Raw genomic sequence first — 21493 nt, 5'->3', positions numbered from 1 at the left:
TACCAGACACCGAATCTGCTGATGCCTTGATCTCGGACTTCCCAGCCTCCAGAACTGTGAGAAATTTAAACTTCTGTTGTTTATGAGCCACCCATTTTATGGTATTTTGTTACAGCAACCTGAGTGGACTAAAAGGCATGAGGAAACCGAATGACAGAGACATTAACGTGCCAGGGTTATAAATGATAAAGTCAGAATCTATTGATCTTTCTTTTCATTTTCTACTTCTTCCCTGCAATTATTCATCTTCTCATCCATCCATTTTTCTAATCCTCCATTTCTCCATTTTCCCATTTCCCCACCCATCTTATTCCCAATCTACCCATCTATCTCCATCCATCCATCCCCTCACCGGCCAACAAATATTCATCACGTGCCAGATTCCCCAGGCATCTGACACCTGCTGTGCAGGAAGGAATGTCAGGGATGAGAAGACAGAAGACAGGCACATTGGTATGCAGCTTAGCTTAAGATATTTATTCAATGCTTTCCCAGCTGGCCTCAGTGGCTCAGCAAAGGGGTAGAGTGGATGAGGGACATACAGTGACAGAGAGCATCCCTCAATTATTGCAACCTCCAGGGGGCTCAGGTCCTGAAGTCCTCATTCCCGGTGGATGACGGATCAGTCCAGACTGCAAGAGACAGACACTTAGCACTTTTTGTAGACTGAGCACCCATCCCGACTGCCCCTTTCCCATGAGGACCCAGGTGCCCCTGCTCCAATTAGCCTGGCTTCCAAGCTACATTCCTCACCATGGGGAGAAGTCCTGTGCTCTCCAGTTTTCCAGTGTTGTCTCCTTCTGGGAGTCATGCCCATCATTGGTCTGGTCCGTGTCAAAGTTTCCGCAGGCCCCACACAGCATCCCAGCATGGTCATCGCTGACCACCACAGCTAGCTGCCCATCGGTGCCAAGCTGCACCCGAACCCCTGCCTTCTGCTGGACTAGCACGGAGCCATCAGGATTCCGACTCACAGACACAGACGTTAACACCTCAGCTGGGAGATCCACTTGGACACCATTCACCTGGTGGTTGGGGGAGGGTGGGTGAAACACAGAGGTGAGCTGGAACCACAGGAGAGCTGGGGTGTTACTAGGATGGAGAGCCCAAGGAAGACAACAAGTTCAAGGAGTGGAAGCAGAGATGCGGATTCTGAAAGAGATGGAGACCTGGATGATTGCGCCAAATGGAGAGATGGAGACCTAAGGTAGCTGGAGATGTGGATGGACGGATAGAAGGACAGGGAGCGGATAGATGAACAGATGGATCAATGCATAAGCGGGCGTGCACACAACATTCCAAGGGCGGCCGGGGTTGGGGGGAAGCACTTGTACCAGATAGATAAACAAACAATCAGTCAAACCCCAGCATCATCCTGTCTGATTCTAGTTTACAAAAGAAAAGAACACTTGAGCATTTCCTATAAGTTACTGGTTCCCTAACAAGGCAGCTTCATCCCTTATTTTTTCAATGCTGATGTCTGAAGACAAGTAATGACCTAGCAAGTATAATGATCATGTGAGAAAATGACTATATTTCTCCATCACTGGCTGTGAACTCAGTAACCTTGGTAACCTTGTGAGTTTTCCCCTTTAAATAACTGTGTCTGTTGGTTTTTTTAAAAAAATAAATTTATCTATCTATCTATCTATTTATTTACTTATGGCTGCATCGGGTCTTCATTGCTGCACACGGGCTTTCTCTAGTTGGGGCGAGTGGGGGCTACTCTCCATTGTGGCGCGCGGGCTTCTCATCGCGGTGGCTTCTCTTGTTGCGGAGCACAGGCTCTAGGTGCATGGGCTTCAGTAGTTGTGGCGTACGAGCTCAGTAGGTGTGGCTTGCGGGCTCTAGAGCGCAGGCTCAGTAGTTGTGGCACACGGGCTTAGTTGCTCTGCAGCATGTGGGATCTTCCCGGACCAGGGCTTGAACCCGTGTCCCCTGCATCGGCAGGCAGATTCTCAACCACTGTGCCACTAGGGAAGTCCTGTTGTCTGTTTTCTTCGATGAGTTAACCCTTCTGAAGTTAGATTCCCTAGCAAGCCTTGTTTCAAAGAAAAGTTCTTTTTTTCTAAATGCTTTTTCATGTGACTCTTCCTCTGCCAGATGATTGGAGAGGTGGGTAGATAGACTGGAAAGATAGGTAGATAGGTCTGAAAAGATGGATGGATGGGTGGGTGAATAAATGGATGGATGGAAGGAAGGAATGGAGGGAGGGGAGGGGTGAGGAAGAGAGGGAAAAAGGAAAGAGAGGTAGAAGGAGGAGAGAAGGAGGGATGGATGCAGTGAAGGATAGTTGGAGAGATGGATGGAAAGTTTCACCTGGCTGCAAGCTTCGACGATATAAGAACTGGGTCTGAGTTATCTGTGTTGCCCAGCACATGGCCTGGTGTGGAGGGAACAGGGATGAATGTATTCACAAAACCAAACTTTTCCTGGGTACCCTCTTGGTGCCAGGCCCTGATCTGGGTACTGGTGACAAAGTGATGATCAAGATGAACAGGATCCCTGCCCACCTGAGGATTGTATTCTGGTAATGGAGAAAGGCAACAAACACAAAGAAGTAACGGATAACCTCAGATAGTGATAAGCACTTGAAGGAAGTAAAACAGAGTAACAGCACTGAGACTGGGATGGAGTCAGAGCTTCCATAGGTAGTTGGGAAAGGCCTCTCGGTAGAAGCAATGCCAGAACTGAGGTCTGAAGGATGAGAAGGAGCCAACTCTTAGAAAATCTGCATTGCAGCAGTGGGAATGGCGAATGCAAAGGCCCCGAGGTGGGAACAAGCTTGCTCTGCTGTATGAATAGGATAAAGGCCAGCTTGGCCTATTATCCGCACAGCCAATGAGGGAAGGAGCTGTAGGAAATGAGGTTGGTGAGGCTGGCAGCAGTCCGATCACACAAGGCCATGGCAGGGAGGTGGCTTGAGTTTGGAATGTTGTTCTGGGGAGTCACTGTAGAGTTTTAAGCACAGAATGCCCTGATCTGATTCACATTTCTAGAACATCTGCTGTGTAGAGAATCGTTTCTTGATAGAGGAGCAAGGGAAGGTCAAGAGCAGGGGTCTGTTCACCTGAATTATGGATCAAGCAGAGGCCAGAGAAAAAGAGGGACTGGTCCAGATTACACTAACAAGAGAACTCAAGCTTCCCTGCTTTCAGCAGGGCTGAGTCTTGGACCAGCTCGATGCCTTGGTGGAGGGATGCAGACAGACCATTCATTGGGGGAGGAGTGTGGGGAGCATTGGCTTTATCGCCCCACGAGACCCAGAGGACACCAGTGGATGTCTCTGCAATCAATGAACAGGTCATGGGAACAGAGACATGGGAACTTTAGGGCAGCCTGACATCTGTGTGTGGGTCTTAGGCTCTATTACTTGGGCCACGGGTGATTAGACTGAGTCAGCATCAGCCCTCAGTTCGGCCAGATTCTCTCTCTAGAAATTTGGAATTGGGGTGGTGAGAACTGTGGGGTTTGGTAAATGCAAGGCAGTGGTAAGTCAACAGAAGTCAAGGGGCAGAAGGGAGAACCCACTGGGGCTGGAATGGACTCATGAGGCAAACAATGACAGGCCTGAGGGGGCCCTAAGAGCAAGCTGAAAGACGGCTGAGGGAAGGGTCGAGTGGCCTGGGATTGATAGAGTCCAAAGGGTGTTCCCACTGAGCACTGCAGCTGGAGTCCATCTTGGTCCCTTATATCCACACAGTCACCACCACACTCCATTCCCATCGAAGTGGTTCAGAGCCTGGGTGCCGGTGGGTTCAAAGCCTGGATCTCCCGGGTACTCTCTGAGTGACTTGGGTAAATGATGTCACCTTCCGGGGCCCTAGTTTCCCCTCTGTGTAAAATGGGGATAATAATAGTCCCTGTCTCATGAGTATGTTGTGGGGAGTCACAGAGAATGAAGCTGATTTGGGGGACAGCACGTCTAAAACACAGAGGTACAAATTCCGATGACACTGCCAGGCACCTGGATCCAGCCACTCCTGAGGCTCTGCCCCTGGATTTTCTAGTTATGTGGGCCAGTCAATTCGTTTTTACTCAAGGCACTCTGAATTTGGTTTTCTGTCACTTGCAACCAACAGAGTCTTGGTTAACACTAAAATCAAAACTAGTAAGTTACTTGAATGTGCTTTTGCTCTTCAAGAGCTCAGCCAGAATAGAGGGACTAAGTTTGAAGTACTGACACAAATAGAAATCCCGAGAAACAAACTGCAGAGATCTGTAAAGAAAACAGACAGCAAGGCAGATGGGCTGCCAGGAATGTAGGGACACTGCAACAGGAAGAACAAAGCTCAGGGGAGACATGCCCCCTGTGTCCAGGCTTACCCACACGCCCTTCTTTCGGGTCACAGTCACCAGTCCATCCTGGAAGAAGATGTGAACGTGGCCCAGAACTGCAGCTTTGCTATCGCAGGGCCAGACATCAGCAACCACACGGTACCACGGGACGGTCTCCTGTAGTCCTGGGCAGCGGAAAGAGAGCTCATAGATGCCAGGGGAGCTGACGGCACTGCGGGCCCCATCGAAGGTGGTGAGGTTGGCATCCACAGAGAGGGAACAGAGGCCACGGGAGACCCAGCAGTCCCGGACCCCAGCCTGGACCTCGCATACGCGGCCTGGCGGACAGCTGGCCACTTGGCACGTCTGGCCGGTGCTCGAGGAGCAGGAACAGCGCTCGCTGCAGTCTGAGGTCAGCAGGGAGGAGTTCGCCTGTGCACAGAAAGGGGCCAGGTTACAGTGGTGCGGTGGACTGAAAAAACAGACACAACCCGTCAACCCTCTGGGCCCATGCAGAGTGACTTTGCAGTAGCTCTCATTAAGAAATGGAGTTTCCCCTTCCTCACGAATCTGGGCTGGCCTTAAGACTATGCCTTGGTTATTACAATGCAGCAGAAGCAACGCTGTGCCAGGTTCAAGCCTGGACCTCAAGAGACCTTACAGATTTCTTCTCTCTTTCTCGGAACCCTTCCCAGACACCACAGGCTAGCCTGCCTGAGTATGAGAGACCCCGTGGAAGAGAGACAGCCAGCCCTCAGCTGACCCACTGGGGGACCACAGATGTATGAGTGAGCCCAGGGGTGGCAGAAGAACTGCCCTGCTGATCCCAGCCCAAACTGCAGAGCTGCAGAATTGTGAACTAAACAAACCGTTGTTTTAAGCCACTGTGTCTTGGGGGTGGTTTGCAACCCAGCAAAAGCTAACTGATACAGGTAGGAGTGGGCACTAGAGATATTCCAGAGTCCTGGCACCTCCAGCCTAGAACAGAGGGCTCTGGAAACCCAATTCCAGGAAATGGACTTTCTCCTGGTTTTCTCCTGTCTGACCGGCTGTTCTTTCTTCACTGCATTTTCAAGTTCCTCCTCATCTCCCAAATCCTGAACACTATCCTGCCCAGGGCTTAGTCCTCAGATCTATTCTTTCTCTATCTACCATTTACTACCTGGTGATCTCACCAAATCTCATGAAGACTAAAAGCAGTGTCTGATCCTCAGCTGCACCCTGGCCCAGGGTGTGGGTCGGGTGTGGGTAATTGTTATAGAGACCATTATTGAGACAACAGGTGAAATTCAAGTAAAACCTTTACGTTAGATAACAGTATCAAGTCAGTATTAATTTTCTGACTTTGAATTGTATTGTGGTCAGATCAAATGAGTTTTTTTATTCTTAAGAAATCCTTGCAAAAGTATTTAGGGGTAAAGGGGTACTATGTCTGCATCATACTCTCAAATGGTGCAGAAAAAGCAGTATGTGTGTATATGCATACAAACATATATATATATATATATATGGAGAGAGAGAGAGAGAGGGGGGATGATAAAGTGGCAAAAAAGGTCAACATTCGAAGTACCTGAGTAAAGGGTAGGCAGGAGTTCTTTGTACTATTCTTGTAATTTTTCTTAAATTTGAATTATTTAAAAATAAAAGTTTGAGAGCTTTAAACAAAATGAATACATTTAATTAAAAAAAAATTACCATCTCTATACTGATGACTCCCAGATTTATGTCTCCAGCCCAGACCTCTCCCCTGAATATCAGACCTACAAATCCAAGAAACCTAGCACGGGCAGAGTGGTCAAGGCTGGCATGGGGAAGCACAGGGGTCTGTGGGGGTCCAGAGGAGGAGCCTAACCCCACCTAGGGGATCAGAGAGGGCTTCCTGTAGGCGGTGAGGCCTGAAGGAAGGAGTAGGAGTAGTCTGGCATCTTCTTCCGCAGAAGTCCTGCACTTCTAGACACTCTAGCCTACCTTTCTGCCGTTAATAAAACTGGGAGGAACAGGGAAGGGATGTGGTAATCCATCTTTCCTTTATTTGATAAATATGCTTTTGAAGAAGCAGGACAGCCTAGTAGTTCAGAAGGTGAGCCCAGGCTGCTGGGGTGTGCATCCCAGACTCCCCACTTGCTAACAGGTAGCCTTGGGCTGACTTCTCTCTGTCATCCATAAAATGGGGAAAATAACAATAGTACGTGACTCGTAGAATCGCTGTTACTATCAAATGACGTCTATAACAAACTTGGTGCATAGTAAGGACTCAAAAAATATCAATCACAAAAGTAAATCAACTATTAACTTTCGCTTCCATTATTAAATGACTGTAGCTGTGCTCTGCTATAAATTACTATTATTTTTACTGAGTGTGATGAACATGGAGGGTGAGGCCCAGTGCTCAGTGGGTGCCTTTCAAGCACAATCACCCCCGATTCCTCAGACACCTATGGTGCAAGGATGATGACTAACCCCATTTTACAGATGGAGAAAATGAGGCTCAGGAAGGAGACTGTAGTAGGTCCGATAGTGGCCACCCCAAAGACATCAGGTCCTAGACCCAGTAAATGTTACCTCACATGGAAAAAGGGTGTTTGCAGTTGTGATTAAGAATTTTTGAGATGCTGAAATTATCCTGGGTGGGCCTTAAACACAATCAAGTGTATCCTTATAAGGAGGAGCCAGAGGGAAATTTTATGACACATGCAGAAGAGGAGGGGAAATGCGACATGGAAGCAGAAATTGGAGTGACATGGCCATAAGCCAAGGAATGCCTGCAGCCACCAAACGCTGGGAGAGGCAAGGAACAGCTCTTCCCCTACAGCCTCTGGAGGGAGTGCCGCCCTGCCGACATCTTGCCCCAGTTATCCTGATTTCTGTCTTCTGGTCTCCAGAACTGTGAGAGAATAAATTTCTCTTGTTTTAAGGCACCGAGTTGCGGTCATTCGTCACAGCAGCCACAGGAAACTAACACAGGGACGTTACTAACATTGAGTCACACAGCAGGGAAGTGGTGGCAGCCTCTCTGTCCCCATCCTCGAGGGGGTCAGCACAGAAACTCTGAGTCCCCCTCAAGCCCCTCCACCCTCCCTGCCCATCTCAAGCTCCTGCTTACTGGCAAGTATCGGCCGTCATGGGTGCAGCCGCAGTCTTGGACAGGGATGCAGACACCCTGGGACAGCAGGAAGCGGTCGTCACACTCGCAGCCCTCAAAGCAGCGGGTGGTGCAGCCCGTGAGGCCAGAGAGAGCCGCACAGGAGCCCTGGCAGGAGCGCGTGCAGATGGAGTAGTGGCTGTGGGCAGGGCACTGGAGCGCTGCGGAGAGAGAAGGCAGGGTGGGGTCATGCCTACACACGGCCACTGAATAATGAATGGGGCCTACTGCACACCCAGCTCTGGGCTGCCGGTGCTGGGGACACGGCAATGAAGACAGCTCCAGGCCCTGCTCTATCTGTCAGTGGGACAGATAGCGATGGCCCAGTGTGATCAGGGCTGCATTGGGGAAATACAGACAGAAGGTCAGGGCCAGGATGCGGCAAGCACAGGCAGAGGGGTCAGGGCCAGGATGGGGGCTGTGAGGACCCAGGGGAAGCAACCAGAGTGAGGGCCTGGGCTCTGGCTAAGCAACTGGTGGATGGTGTGGCTGCCCCGCGATGAGGACCAGGATCAGGAATAGGAGGACCAGGTTTGGGGTGAAATGCTGATGTCATACAGGAACACAGGAGGTGTGTGAGGGACCCTGAGGACACCAAGTGCAAAGTGTCCAGGAGGTCACTGGACCCATGAGGCTGGCAGTCAGGAGAGAGGTCAGACATGGAGACAGGCAGTGTCTACTGCCAGCACCGAGGACAAATCTAAGGCTATAAGGGTAGGTATGGGCCTGGATGTAGGTCCTACCCTGAGGAGAATGAAGGAGACACAGCCCTGCCCTGGGGGCATGAGTGGCCACTGCCTTGTCCAGGAGAGTCCAAGGAGACATGGCCCTGTCCTGGGGGTTTGAAGGAAACAGATAAGCCCTAACTGGGGGTATCTAAGAGGTACAGTCTTGGGCTGGGCGTCTGAGGGAGCTGCAGCCTTGTCTTAAAGGATCTGAGGGGCTACGGTCCCATCCTGGAGGAACTGGGTGAGCCACAGACTCAGGCTTTATTGTGTGAGCTTCTGACCTGCCCGACCCACCCTCCAAGGTCACCACAAAAAAGGTTCCGGATGGGCCTTGAGAAGAACTGCATCTGAGGTCTCAGGAGAGCAGGGCCCTGAAAGGAGTCTGAGAAGGGCCGGTCAGCCAGGCAGGAGGGAAGCCAGCAGGGTGTGCTGGGGGAGGAGCTGGGGACTGCTCCTGAGATGCACACAGGACAGGGAGCAGGCCAGAGGGTACCCCCGAGCCTGGGCTGAAGTCCTCCCAGGGGCCCATGGACACTCACGGCAGAAGCTGTCTGTCCTCCAGGGCTTCACGGCCACGCCAGCTGCCTGGCAGGCCGCTGTGTAGGCTGACAGGCTGCGGCAGAGGGCGGCACTGTTGCCCTTCTGGGCACAGAGGTCATACACGCACTGGCGGAAGTACTCAGAGGGGCTCAGAGCTGCATGGCAGGCCGAGAAGGGGCCCTTGGCATCCTTGAGCCGCCCGCAGGCCTCAAGGCTCTCATAGGGCGCCGTCTCCTCTGCTGAGCACAGGGGGCAGCCCTGGGGCCCACAGCCCTCGCCACAGCCCTGGGAGGAGCCGGGTGCCCGCCATGCGGCTCCAAAGGCATCCACGCTGGGGGCCATGGCGCCACTGGGCAGGACAAAGTCATCATTCCAGTTGCCGTTGAAGTTCCCACAGAGGCCACAAAGCCGGTCACGGAAGGGGCTAGGGATGGATATGAGGATGTAGGCATCGCCGTCAAAGAGAAGACGCAGCTCCTTGGTGGTCTGCAGAATCATGTTCCGGCCCTCGGCGGTCACCCGCACGTGGCCCACAGCCACAGGCAGGGCTACAGCCTCGCCATCCACAGTGACCTGGATGGAGGGTCAGATGCGTCAGGGCTCATAGAAGCACAGGTAAGGCAGTTCCCTCAGACTCCCAGGATGCAGCTGTCTCTCTCTCAGTCACACTGGGGTGGGGCCATGTCCCCCCCAGACTTCCCAGGGTAGGGTCGTGTCCCCTTCAGAGACCCAGGGCAGGGCTGTGTCTCGTTCAGTCCCCCGTGGGGCAGGGTCATATCTCGCTCAAAACCCCCAGGGTGGGCCCTGTCCCCCTCAGAGCCTCCAAGGTGGGACCAGGTTGCCCTCAGATCCCCAGGGCAAGGCCACGTCCACTTACCTGTGGCCCTCGAGCCAGGCCCACAACCTGGCCAGCCACAGTAACCACCAGACGCTGGGGGTCTCCAGCCGCATTATTCTCAAGCACAATGGTAAAGTCCTCGTCCCCAGGCTGTGGGTGGCAGACCTGGGCCAAGATATAGGAGCAGGAGCCATGCAGGTCATAGGCACGGCCGTCGAGGGTAATGTAGTGGACGCCCCCGCTGGCCAGGCAGCGGCCACAGCCTGTAGGGCGACAGGCCTGGACGCCATCCTGTAACCGGCACTCCTCGTAGGGCCCGCAGGCCGCGCCCTCCTGGCAGCTGACCTGGCCGCCCGGCCCACACTCGCAGCGCCGCTCACACTCAGGACCCGGGTAGAAGTCCTTGCCCAGCGGGTAGTAGCGGCCCTCGTGGAGGCAGCCGCACTGGCCCACAGGCACGCAGGTGTCTCCACTAAGCACAAAGCCAGCGTCGCAGAAACAGCCCTCCCGGCAGGTGGATTCGCAGCCCTCGGGTGCTGAGAGGCTAGGGCAGCTCACAGGGCAGGAGTCACCACAGAGCTTGTAGTGACTGTGGGCCGGGCACTGGAGGGCTGTGGGGACAAGAGGGGAATGAGCCAGGCAGGCACAAGGGAGGAACACAGGGGAGGCACAGAGCGGGAGAACCTGCCCAGGTGAATCTGTATGTTCTGCCTGAGTACATTTCGTGAGTGAATCTGTCCGGGGATCTGAGCGGGGTGTCTGATCCACTACATCTAACGGGGGGATTCAGTGTGGGGACCTGGGGTCTCTCTGCCCAGGTAGTGTGTCAACCGGATCAAGTGTTTCTAAAGATCAAGTCGATCTGACTGGGTGAATCCAACCCCATATATCTGACCAAGATATGCAGGAACCAACTGTATCTCAGGGTGTGAATCTGGCCGGATGTACCTTGGGGTACAAATCCACACGAGTACGCTTGACTGTCAGTGTCTGACCTGGAGCCTCTCACAGTCTCGACGACAGGGTCTGTCAGTGTGTGACTCTGACCACATGTATGTGGATTGGGTGAAGCTGACAGGATAAATCTGACCAGGAGATCTGTCTGAGGGGAACTGCCCAGGACTATCTGACCTGAATCTGTATGTATCTGCCTGGGGCTATGTCAGGGTCCTGATTCTACGTGGGTATATCTGCCTAAGTGTGTCTCAGTGTAAATGTGATCAAGTGTCTCTAACCAGAGGAGTCTCTGTCTGAGGTTAGGGGACCAGTTCTATCCAACCCTGTGTATTTCCCTGTTTAAAACCGTCTAGGGGCATCTGACCAGGTGTAATTCTCTAGGTCTCTCTGACCAGGGGTAGCTGAGAGAATCTACCTGACCAGGTGTTATCTAGCTGTGGAGCTTGGACAGGGTCAGCCACCCCAGTCTATCTAAGCGCATGAATCCTGAGAGGGTACTGGACGCAGGGTTTCCAACCACGTGTATCTGAGTCTCTACCACTGCAGAATGTGACCTGGTATATTTCAGTGTGTGAACGCCAAGGTGTTTCTTTCACAGGAGATATCTGGGCTCAGGGGAGGCAGGGTGGTGCCTAAGCCCCACCGAGGAGAAGGCTCTTGTCTTAGAGCCCTGGGAAGGGGGGAGGAGGGGAGCCCCCTGCTATACGGCCCATGCATGGATCAGTACTCACGACAGAAGTCCGGCCGCCTCCACTCGCCAAGCTGGGCCCCAGCGGCCTGGCAGGCTACCACATAGGTGGCCACGGCAGGGCAGAGGCCTCCCGGATGGCCCTGAGCCTGGCAGGCGTCCAGCAAGCAGGCCTGGAAGTACTGCGTGGGCGGTACGTGGCTGTGGCAAGGAGCCAGCGGGCCGTCGGGGGCAGAGATCACGCCGCAGGCGTCGGGACCGCCGAAGGGCTCCTGCTGCTCCTGCGTGCAGGGCTGCGGGCACGGCCCGGGCACGCACTCCCCGCAGCCCTCGGCGCCGCCCACTTGCCAGCCGTCCGGGTTCCCGCCCACCGCATTCAGGTCGTCGTTGGGGTTCTGGTTGTAGTTCCCGCAGAGGCCACAAAGGGTGCCCGCGTACGCCGCCGGCACGCGCAGGCGCACGTTGTTGTCTCCGTCGAAAGCCAGCGAGATCGCCGTGGCCGTGGTCACCACCACGTCGGCGCCGCTCAGGTGTGCGCGCAGGCGCGAGTCCAGCTGGAAGGGCAGCGCCACCAGCGTGCCGTCCACCTACAAGGGTCGGGGTGGGAGTGGGGGTGGTGAATGTCGCAGGCACAGGTTCGAATCCCGACTCCACTATCTAGTGGCGGGGGTGGGGTGGGGGGTGGGGGAGGGGTGGCGGGTAGGGTCCCTGTGCACGTGACCTCCCCCCTTGTAATTATAATAGTAGTACTAATAATAAGCGACTATAGGCACGATGTCACTGGCTCCTCACACTACCCTCTGAAGCAGGTACTGTTCTTAGACCCATTTTACAGAGGAATAAACTAAGGCTCAAGATGGGGAAGCCACTACTCCAAGCCATCCAGCTCCAAGGCCTATACTCTCTCTCGATCCCTCCATCTGCCCTGTTAACCTGTGAAAGGCAATCAGAGTAGTGGCAGACCCCTAACTGTCCCAGGCAACTCCAGGGCTGGTACATGCTCTTGCCTGGCCCACTGACCCCTCACCTGCAGCTGTCGGGGCCGGCGGGCACTGAGGGTGAAGCTGTGGCCGTAGATGTGCAGGGTGACAGTGCGGGTGTAACTGATGGCCTGGCTGCCCCGGTGCTCATTGTCTACAGTGACCGTGAAGTTCTCTACCCCCGGGGGTAGTCTGTGGCAGGGCATACTCAGCAGGTACTCGCAGGCGCCTTGGAAGTTGAAGTGGTGCCGATCCAGGGTGATGTAATGGGGGTCACCCCAGGCCTGACACTCAGCTGTGCTGATAGGGCGGCAGCCATGCTGGCCTGAGGGCAGTAGGGCACACTCTTCACCTAGCCCGCAGCTGGCAGGCTTGCAGACCAGTGAGCCACCGCCAGGCCCGCAGTGGCACCGCTGGGAGCAGGTGGCATCAGCCCAAAACTCGCTGCCTGCCTCGTGGTAGGTGCCGTTGGCCCAGCAGCCGCAGCCACCATCCAGGGGAACGCAGCGGTCGGTGCTCAACACGAAGCCTGAGTCACACTGGCAGCCCTCGGTGCAGGGGCCCCCACATGGGGCAGAGGCGGTGGGGGGTGCAGGAGACGGGCAGCTGGCTGGGCAGGGGGGGCCACAGAGCTCGTAGTGGCTGTTTTCTGGGCAGGAGAGCTCTGTGGGTGGATGAAGGAGTGGGAGGGAAAGAAAGGGAGAGAATGGTGTCAGGAGGTGGGGTCTGAGGATAGGGTAGGAGGAGACAGACAGAGACCACGAGAGACAGAGCAGGAGACAACGAAAGACACAGAGACAGGGAGAGAGAGGATGAGAGACAATCAAAGGGAGACACAGAGACAAGCGCCAAGAGACTGAGAGACAATAACAAAAACAGAGAGACAGAGAGAAAAAACCAAACAAACAGACCCAGAAGGACTGGAGTGAAACCAAACCAGCCCCAAAGAGACAGGACCCCTGCCCCCAGCTTCTGCTCTGTCCCCCAGCACTCACCGCAGCCGGCCTGCGTCCTCCAGTCCTTAATGACAATCCCAGCAGCCTGGCAGGCAGCGGCATAGGCAGCCAGAGCCTGGCAAAGTATGTCCTGGGCCCCACCGCCCAGGCAGACATCCAGAACGCAGCCCTTGAAGAAGCTATCAGGGGCCACGTGGGCATGGCAGGCAGCGAAGGGGCCTCCGGAGCCAGGGGCCAGGGGTCCACAGAAGCCAGGGCCCCTGTACTCCTCCAGTCGGTCCTCGGCACATGTTGGGCAGGACCCCTGACATTCATCCCAGCACAGTGGGTCCCAGCCTGGAACCCGCCAGCTGCCGCCCCAGACGGGTATGGAGGGAGCCAGCGTGCCGTTAGGGAAGGCTTGGTCGTTGCTGGGGTTATGGTCCATGTTCCCACAGAGCCCACACACCACACCGTGATAGCTACTGGGCAGCGTCACCTCCACTCGCCAATCCCAGTCATAGATGACCCGCAGCCCGAAGTCGGTGGCCAGCACTGCTCTCGATACGCCCTGGGTGACTGAAAGCTGCCCACCGGCCACAGAGACAGGCAATGCCGTCAGCACGCCGTTCACCTGGGGGAAGAGGGGGAAGGGAGGCAAACATAGGTCACTGGAGATGCCGAGGCCCGGCTCTGGCCCCCTGCCTCCCTTGCTCGTCCTGCCGTGGCTGGGAGCTGCCAAGGCCTTCCCCGTGACTGCTGGTCATATAGTCATTTGACAAACATTATGGACATCTGCTCTAGTCCAGGCCCTGGAGAATGAAAGCCCACTCTGTTGCTTTTTCTGGGTTTCTCTTTTTTTTTTTTGCGGTATGTGGGCCTCTCACTGTTGTGGCCTCTCCCATTGTGGAGCACAGGCTCCGGACACGCAGGCTCAGCGGCCATGGCTCACGGGCCCAGCCACTCCGCGGCATGTGAGGTCTTCCTGGACCAGGGCACGAACCCATGTCCCCTGCATCGGCAGGCGGACTCTCAACCACTGCGCCACCAGGGAAGCCCTGGGTTTCTCTTTTGATCTTTGTCTCCCTCCCTCATCTCTCTCTCTCTCTCTCTGTTTCTCTCCCTCTTTCTACATCTAGACCTCTCTCTCTCTCTCCGGATTCTCTATGAGTTTCTCTCATTTGTCTCTCTCTCTGGGCCCCCTCCCTTCTCTGTGTCTCTCTCACTTGTGCACTATCTCTCTCTGCATCTGTGTGTGTGTGTGTGTGTGTGTGTGTGTGTGTGACATTCTCTCTCTAGGTCCATCTCTCTGGGTCTCATTCACCTAGTCCCTCCCCCTCTCATCATCTCCTGTGCATCTCTGTGTGTCTGGGCATTTCTTCCACTCACTCACCATCATTTATTGAGGGCCTGCTCTGTTCCGTACCTCATTCTCTCCCTGTGAGCTGACATTAATCTGCATCTCCATTATTCTGGGCAGTCCATCTCTCTCTCTCTCCATCTCTCTCAATTTCTCTTCATGTCGGAGGCTCTGGGCCTCTCATTTGTTCCCTCACAAACAGTCAAGGGTGCTTACCTGGGTCAGACCCACAGCTGAGCACTTTACATGCATCACCTCACTGTGGGGCAGGGCCTGCTATGATCCCCATTTCACAGATGAGGAAACTGAGGCCCACCAAGTCAAGTCATTTGCCCAACATCACACAGCTCATAAGGAGAGCCTGGATTCAAACCCAGATCTCTAAAAAGGCAAATTCTAAAAAGGCAAAATTTAAGTCCTACATTAAAGCCCTTAACAAAGGGCTAGACTCATTTAATTCCCAATAGAGGGGTGATGTTTTTGTTGTAATTATTATTGCTCTTGCTGCCATTTTGTTTCAGGCCTAAGTGAAGAGAGAGAGCACTGAGCTCCTAACTGTGGCTGGCAGGACCCTTCCCACCCTACCTGGGGGCTCAGGGGCCATCCTTACCCGGACTTTGCCGACCTCGCCTTTGTGGATGGAGATGGTGGTGTTGAGGATGGTCACGGTGACCAGCCTCACGTTGGACACAGAGGGGTTGCCCCGGTTCTCATTCTTGGTGGTGACAGTGAAGGATGTCAGGCCCTGGGCGCTGCTCCCTGGGCAGCTGGTTGATGCCAGCACATAGCTACAAGTACCCTGGAAGTCAAAGTTCCAGCCATCGAAAGAGTGGTAGTGTGGGTCGCCCCACAGCCAACACGTGGCCTCGTAGTTGGGCACGCACACACCCTGGCCATTCTTCTCCTGGCATGTCTCCTGTGGCTGACACGTCACACCATGGCACGGGTCTGGGGGCAGAGGAGAGAGGACCTTGAGGGGCTGCCAAGCATACGGCCAGCTACTTCCCAGCATCTGCCCCAATCTGTGCGAGGGATACTGGCTCTAAGGGCAACTGGGGGTGAGACCAGATTCCAGGTTCCTCCCATCTGAGATGCAGGCCCTACGGTCTGCCATTTCTGAGACCAGGCCCTGGGTACCCCTCCACGTCTGAAACTCTGTGTCCCAGACCCTGTCAAAGGTCCCCACATCTGAGACCCAGGCCCTGCTGTTTGTTGTCTGAGACCCAGGCCCCGAGGTCCTTGCAGCCAAGACACAGGTCCTAGGGTCCCTACATCTGAAACCCAGGCTCTGGGGTCCCCTTGCTTGAGATCTCAGCCCCAGAGGACCGAGGTCTGAGACCAGAGACACAGGAGTCCCTGTGTCTGTGATGCTAGCCCTGTGGGCATCCATGAGGACATCCACAGCCCAGGGTTCTCTGTGTCCAAGACCTCGGGCCCGGGTTCCCCCACACCTGAGCTCCCAGCCTCCTGAGGGCCACCACACCTGAGACCCAGGTCCTGGAGGTCTCTGTGCCCAAGACCAAGGTACTTCAGGAACTTTCTGGTGAGAAACTAACCCCAGAGGTCCCACCATTTGAGACCCTGACCCTGGGGTCCTTGTATCTGAGTCTCATAGCCTGGCAATCCCTCTGTGCAAGATTCTATCTCCTTGGGGTTGCTGTGCCTAAGACCCTGGCCTTGGGGATCTCATTTCTCAGGCCTTACCTCCGAGGGTCTCTTTGTCCAAGACTGTTCCTAGGGCCACAGTCTTGTGAACCCAGCTTTTGGAACCCCTGTGCCCAAGACCCCAGCCTTAAAACTCCCTTCTCTCTCCCCCTGTGCCAGTTTTCAGTTGACTGCCCCTTAGCTCCAAATCCACCAATAAAGTTAGGTTTTGTCAGCAGAAGGTGCTGGAGGGTCACGGCAGGAGGAAGGGGCTGCTCTGCTTCCAGTGGGCTTTGCTCTCCAGGCTCCTGGTGGCAAGCAGGGCCAGCAGCCTGGTGGACACCCACTCGGTGAGGTTCACTGGCCCCAGATGGTTTCCCAGCGAGTCACTCAGGCACCCCGGCAGGTGGCTTCCCAGTGAGTTTTGCCAGCACCCCAGTGGGAGTTTTCCCACCTTCCAGCTCAGCCTGCACAACCTCTCTGCCACCCTCCAATGAGATCTGCCTCTCAGCCTTGGAGTGGGGGCCGTCTTCCCAATTCCTCCCTTCCTTAGGTGCTCTGCTGTAACCTTTGGGGGCAGGGGCTGCTCCCTACATCTGCTCTTCCTGTGTTCGTCGGCATTCTTTTTATCCCTTAGTAGTCAATCCCTATTACAAGCAAAGAATTCTATTAAACTTTCCCTATTTAAGCTACTGTGTGGCTTCTGTCTCCTTTTGGACTCTGACCAAGATACTCTGGTCCCTGGGAGTCCCTGATATCCTGCCCATCAGCCCTGAGATCTCAGTCAGTTCTGGAGGTATATCCCTTTATCCTCAGGAATAATTCTCTGCCCTCCACCCCGTGAAGTCAGTCCTGTGGGGTGGCTTTGTGGTTTAGACTTAATCCTGAGAGGTGTCCCCTGTCTGAGAGTGTGTCCCTATAAATCCTGATCTTTCACTTGAGGTGGGTCCTGTATTCAAGACCCTGGCTTTGGTGGGGTCTCTGCCTTAGACCTCAGGACTCTGTGGGTCCCAGTCTCCTCTACCCCTTGGGGATGGTGTCTGAAACCCTAAGCCTAAACCCGCATACCAGTGGCCAGCAAACTATACACTTCCAGCTGCCGGTTTCTGTAAATAAAATTTCATTGGAGCCACACCCCATTCACTTACAAAGTCCACAGCTGATTTCATGCTGCAAAGGCAGAGGTGAGTAGTTGTGACCAAGACCATATGGCCTGCAAGTTTAAATATTTACCATCTGGCCAATTAGAGAAAAAGTTTGCCGGTCCCTGCCTTACACTGACGGTCTCTGCCATCTGCCCTGGGAAACCTATCCCTGAGGGTTCCCACAGCCTGGTTTCCACCATAAGAGTCCCTGCCTTCCAGTCTGAAGGGCTACTGCCCCTGGCCTTGGGAATCCCAGCATAGGGGTCCCCAGGTCTGAGACTTCAATCCTTAGTCCTCTGTGCCTCCCACCGTGAAGAGCCGGGTCATATCGCCCTCAGCTGCAGAGTCCCCGTCCTCTGTTACCCCAGCCACACCGGCCCTGGCCCCAGCCCAGCACCTTTGGTGATGCAGCTCAGGACGCCTCCCGAGGGCTGGCACACCTGCTCTGGATTGCAGCTGTGGTCCTGGCACAGCAGGCCTTTTCCGGCGTGGCACACGCACTGCTGCTGGCAGTTGTCAATGAGTACAGTCTGCCCCAGCTGTGGGGACAGAAGACACAGCTATCAGGGCGGGAGCTGACTCTGGCAACTTTGGTGTTCCGGGCATAAAGGCGTCTGGAGGACATAAAAGGGACATCTTCCAGCAGGGTGGCCCCTTGTCTAAGGCACAGCATGGCCTTGGGGCCCAATTTATTCATTCATTCAGTTTCGTTCATTTACTCACTCATTTATTTATTCCAAAATAGCTACTAAATGTCTGCTGTATGGGAGAAACACAGGAATTAAGGGCAAAGGCTCTGGAGCAGATTGCCTGGGTCTGAAGCCTGTTTCTGCTATTTCCAAGTTACACCACTCTGCTCAAATTACTTAGCCCCATTGTGCCTCAGTTTCCTCATCTGTAAGTTTCAGGTAATAATGGCACCAACTTATGAAAGTATAACTGAGTTAATAATCCATATAAAGTACAGATGAAATGAAAAAGGATTTCCTTTAAAGACCCAGAATGGAGAGGAAGCGTGGGTAGCGATGAAATAAGATTGGGAAGATGTTGATTATTTTTGAAGGCTGAGTGACGGGTACGTTGAGATTTACTATATTCTTCTCTTGACTTCTGCCTGTGTGAAAATTTTTATAATAAAAAGTTTATATATAACATTATATAAAAAGTATATATATTATATAGAAATCAATAAATTCATATATGTTGTACATACAGCACTTAAAGCAGTAACCGGTACACAGTAAGCACCATACGCCTGTTTGCTGTAGGACGATTATTATTCGTATGAGGAGGCAGAGAGGGTTCCTGCCCTCACAGAGCTCTCAGACCTTTGAGGGAGACAAACTTTAGATAAACACACACTCAAATCAAAGGAAAAGGAGTAACTCTCAGAGAGTGGCAGAGGGAAGCAGAGGGAGTTAGCCTCTGGTATCACAGAGACGAAATCTAGACCTGGATACAAAGCCGAAACTTGACCTGGGGAGCCGGGGGATGGTTTCAAGTCGCAGGACCTATGGTCATATTTGGAAGGGTCTTACCTGCTACCTTGGGGATGGTAGACGAGAGGGAGCAAAAGTGAGGGCTGGAAGGGAGACAGCTGGGAGAGGACAAACCTGGACCACGGTGGGGCCATGGCGAGGGGAAGAGGAGTGGGTGGGAGAGACGTTCAGGAGGCCAAGCGGACAGGCCGTGGGGCTAATGGGCAGTGGGAGGGGGGTCCAGCTTGCAGTCCCCAGCTCTGCCCAGGATGACCAGGTCCCTACCTCGTAGTAGACACCGTTGTGGTAGCAGCCGCATTCCTGGATGGGCACGCAGGCTTGGCCGTCGTTGAGGAAGCCGGAGTCACACTGGCAGCCCTCGGCACAGCTATCTGGGCACTGCGGGGGGGCACTGAGTGCCCAGCAGCCCAGGGAGCAGGTGTCTGCACAGAGCTCGTAGTGGCTGTTAGGGGGGCACTGCATCGCTGCAAAGAGGGGGTGCAGGTCAGAGCCCCTGGGAGTGAGAGGCTGCAGGGCCCAGGGCCTGCCCCTTCTGTGCCTCTACCTCCCCCTCTCTCTGCCCCTCACTCACGACAGAAAGATTCGGTCCTCCAGGGCTCGACGTGGCCTCCAGCTGCCTGGCAAGCACTCACATAGGCATGAACGTTGCTGCAGAGAATGCTCTCGTTCCCGCCACCCACACAGAGATCAAAGACACAATCTTTCAAGGGACCCTGGGGGTCCACCAGCTTGTGGCAGGCAGCCAGCGGCCCCGTGGGGCTGGTGAGGAGCCCACAGAACTGCTGCTGCTCGTATTTCTCCTGCAGCTCAGGTTTACACTCCAGCTCCGTGTCACAGCTTTCGCCGGGCTTGCAGGTGGGCAGGCAGGGAGAGCCTGGCACTGCCTCCTGCCAGGAGTTGCCGAACTCATTGGAGCTGCCTGCCTGCGAGCCGTCGGGCTTCTGGAAGTCGTCCTTGGGGTCGCCGTTGTAGTTCCCACACAGGCCACACAGCTGCTGGTAGTAGTTGCCTGGGATGGTGACCCGCACATTGTACGCGAGGTCATAGGCCACGCGCAGGCCAAAGTCAGTCTCGATCACAACGTCTGAGCCATGCTGGGAGGCGCGGACCTGGCCCTCGGCCAGCACCACAGGCAGCCTCTTGTCCACACCATTCACCTGGGAGGTGGGAGATGCCGCGCTTCAGAGGGTACACTTTGAGAGGTCAGACCCTAGATCAAGCCCCTGCCTGACACTGAAGATCTGTGTGACCTCACCTCTCAGGGTCTTGGTTTCCATATTTGCAAAATGGGCCTAATAATAGGGTCTTGTAGTGGGTTGAATGGTGGTTCCCCAAAGATATGTCCATCTAGAACCTCAGAATATGACCTTATTTGGAATAAGCGTCTTTGCAGATGTAATTAGGGTAAAGATCTTGAGATGGGATCGTCCTGGATTAGGGCGGGCCCTATATCTAATGACAAGTGTCCTTAAAAGAGCCAGAAGAGGAGAAGATACAGGGACACACAGGGGAAAAGGCCATGTGAAAATGAAGACAGGGACTGGAGTGATGTGGCCACAAGCCAAGAACACCTGGAACCACCAGAAGCTGCAAGAGGAAAGGGAGGATTCTCCCCCAGAGCCTTTGGAGGCGGTGCATCTCTTGCCAACACTTTGATTTCGGACTTCTGTCCTCCACAACTGTGAGAAAATAAATTTCTGTTGTTTTAAGACACCAAGTTGGTGGTAATTTGTTACAGCAGCCTCAGGAAATGAATACAGGTCTCAATGTAATAACACCCTTATGAAAGCAGGGACCAGGAGGGAGGGGAAGATGGAGTGGAAAGGGTAGATGTCCGGAGGGGATAATCAAGGGGCAGGGAGGTGGAGACTGAGCTACATGGGAGAAGGTCTTGGTCCCCCACTGTAGGCTCTGACTGGCACCCCCTCTCTTTGCAGACCCCATGCCTCCCACATCTACTCAGAGCTCTGTGCCCCCTGCCCCTGGCCTGAGTGCTACACATGCTCCACCCACAGATCACCCTCTACCCCAGGCCCCTTCCCTTCACGTTCCAGCCCTGCTCTCACCGTGACCTTCCACTGCTTCTGCTCCAGCCGCAGGGTGAAGTTGGCCACCTGGACAGTGACCACCCTGGTCACGCTGACTTTCCCATTGCCCCAGGCCACGTTCTCCTGCAGGACGGCAAACTGGGCCAGGCCAGGCTGGGTCCCGCAGGTCCGAGCCAGTGAATACACACAGGTGCCCATGAAGTCGAAGCGGCGGCCGTCGAAGGTGGTGTAATGGGGGTCTCCCGATGCCTGGCAGGTGGCAGAACCCACAACCACACAGCCCAGGACGCCACCGGACGGCTGGCAGGCCTCGTGTGGGCCACAGCTGGAGGGCTCACAGGACACCAGGCCACCCTCCTCACAGTGGCACAGGGAATTGCACCCCGATCCCGGGTGGAAGGTCTGGCCGGGCGGGTGGTAGGTGCCCTCGTACACGCAGCCACAGGAGGGCAGCGGCACGCAGGACTCACCGTTGAGCACGAAGCCCTCATCACACACGCAGCCCTCTTTGCAGTCGAAGCCACAGCCCCCAGGCACCGGGAGGTCTCCGCAGGACAGCGGGCAGCCGTAGGAACATGCCTCGTAGTGACTGTGGGGCGGGCAGCTCAGGGCTGCAGGGAGAGCAGCCATCAGGATCAAGAATCCCTGCTCCCTGGGGACACCGTGGACCTCCCCCCACCCACACGCATGCACACACACATGCTCACACAC

At 54.8% G+C, this 21493-nt stretch overlaps 1 protein-coding gene across 1 annotated transcript in view; it reads right to left on the bottom strand.

Moving 5' to 3' along the window:
- Positions 1–466: 466 nt before the first annotated feature.
- Positions 467–21493, bottom strand: part of FCGBP (Fc gamma binding protein) — a 77110-nt gene continuing 56083 nt past the window's right edge. The window contains exons 8-21 of the mRNA XM_060001050.1: positions 20801–21393; positions 19306–19891; positions 18999–19198; positions 17633–17774; positions 15057–15394; positions 13147–13720; positions 12199–12815; positions 11215–11758; positions 9566–10137; positions 8688–9261; positions 7382–7581; positions 4327–4710; positions 754–1025; positions 467–632 (exon numbers count right to left, since the gene is read on the bottom strand). Of these exons, the coding sequence (XP_059857033.1) occupies positions 623–632; positions 754–1025; positions 4327–4710; positions 7382–7581; positions 8688–9261; positions 9566–10137; positions 11215–11758; positions 12199–12815; positions 13147–13720; positions 15057–15394; positions 17633–17774; positions 18999–19198; positions 19306–19891; positions 20801–21393 (5606 nt within the window). The 3' untranslated portion in view covers positions 467–622. The remainder of the gene's footprint in view (positions 633–753; positions 1026–4326; positions 4711–7381; positions 7582–8687; positions 9262–9565; positions 10138–11214; positions 11759–12198; positions 12816–13146; positions 13721–15056; positions 15395–17632; positions 17775–18998; positions 19199–19305; positions 19892–20800; positions 21394–21493) is intronic.

Source organism: Delphinus delphis, chromosome 20, assembly GCF_949987515.2.
Source record: "Delphinus delphis chromosome 20, mDelDel1.2, whole genome shotgun sequence".
Lineage (NCBI taxonomy): Eukaryota > Metazoa > Chordata > Mammalia > Artiodactyla > Delphinidae > Delphinus > Delphinus delphis.
This window is presented reverse-complemented; position numbering and strand designations above follow the sequence as displayed.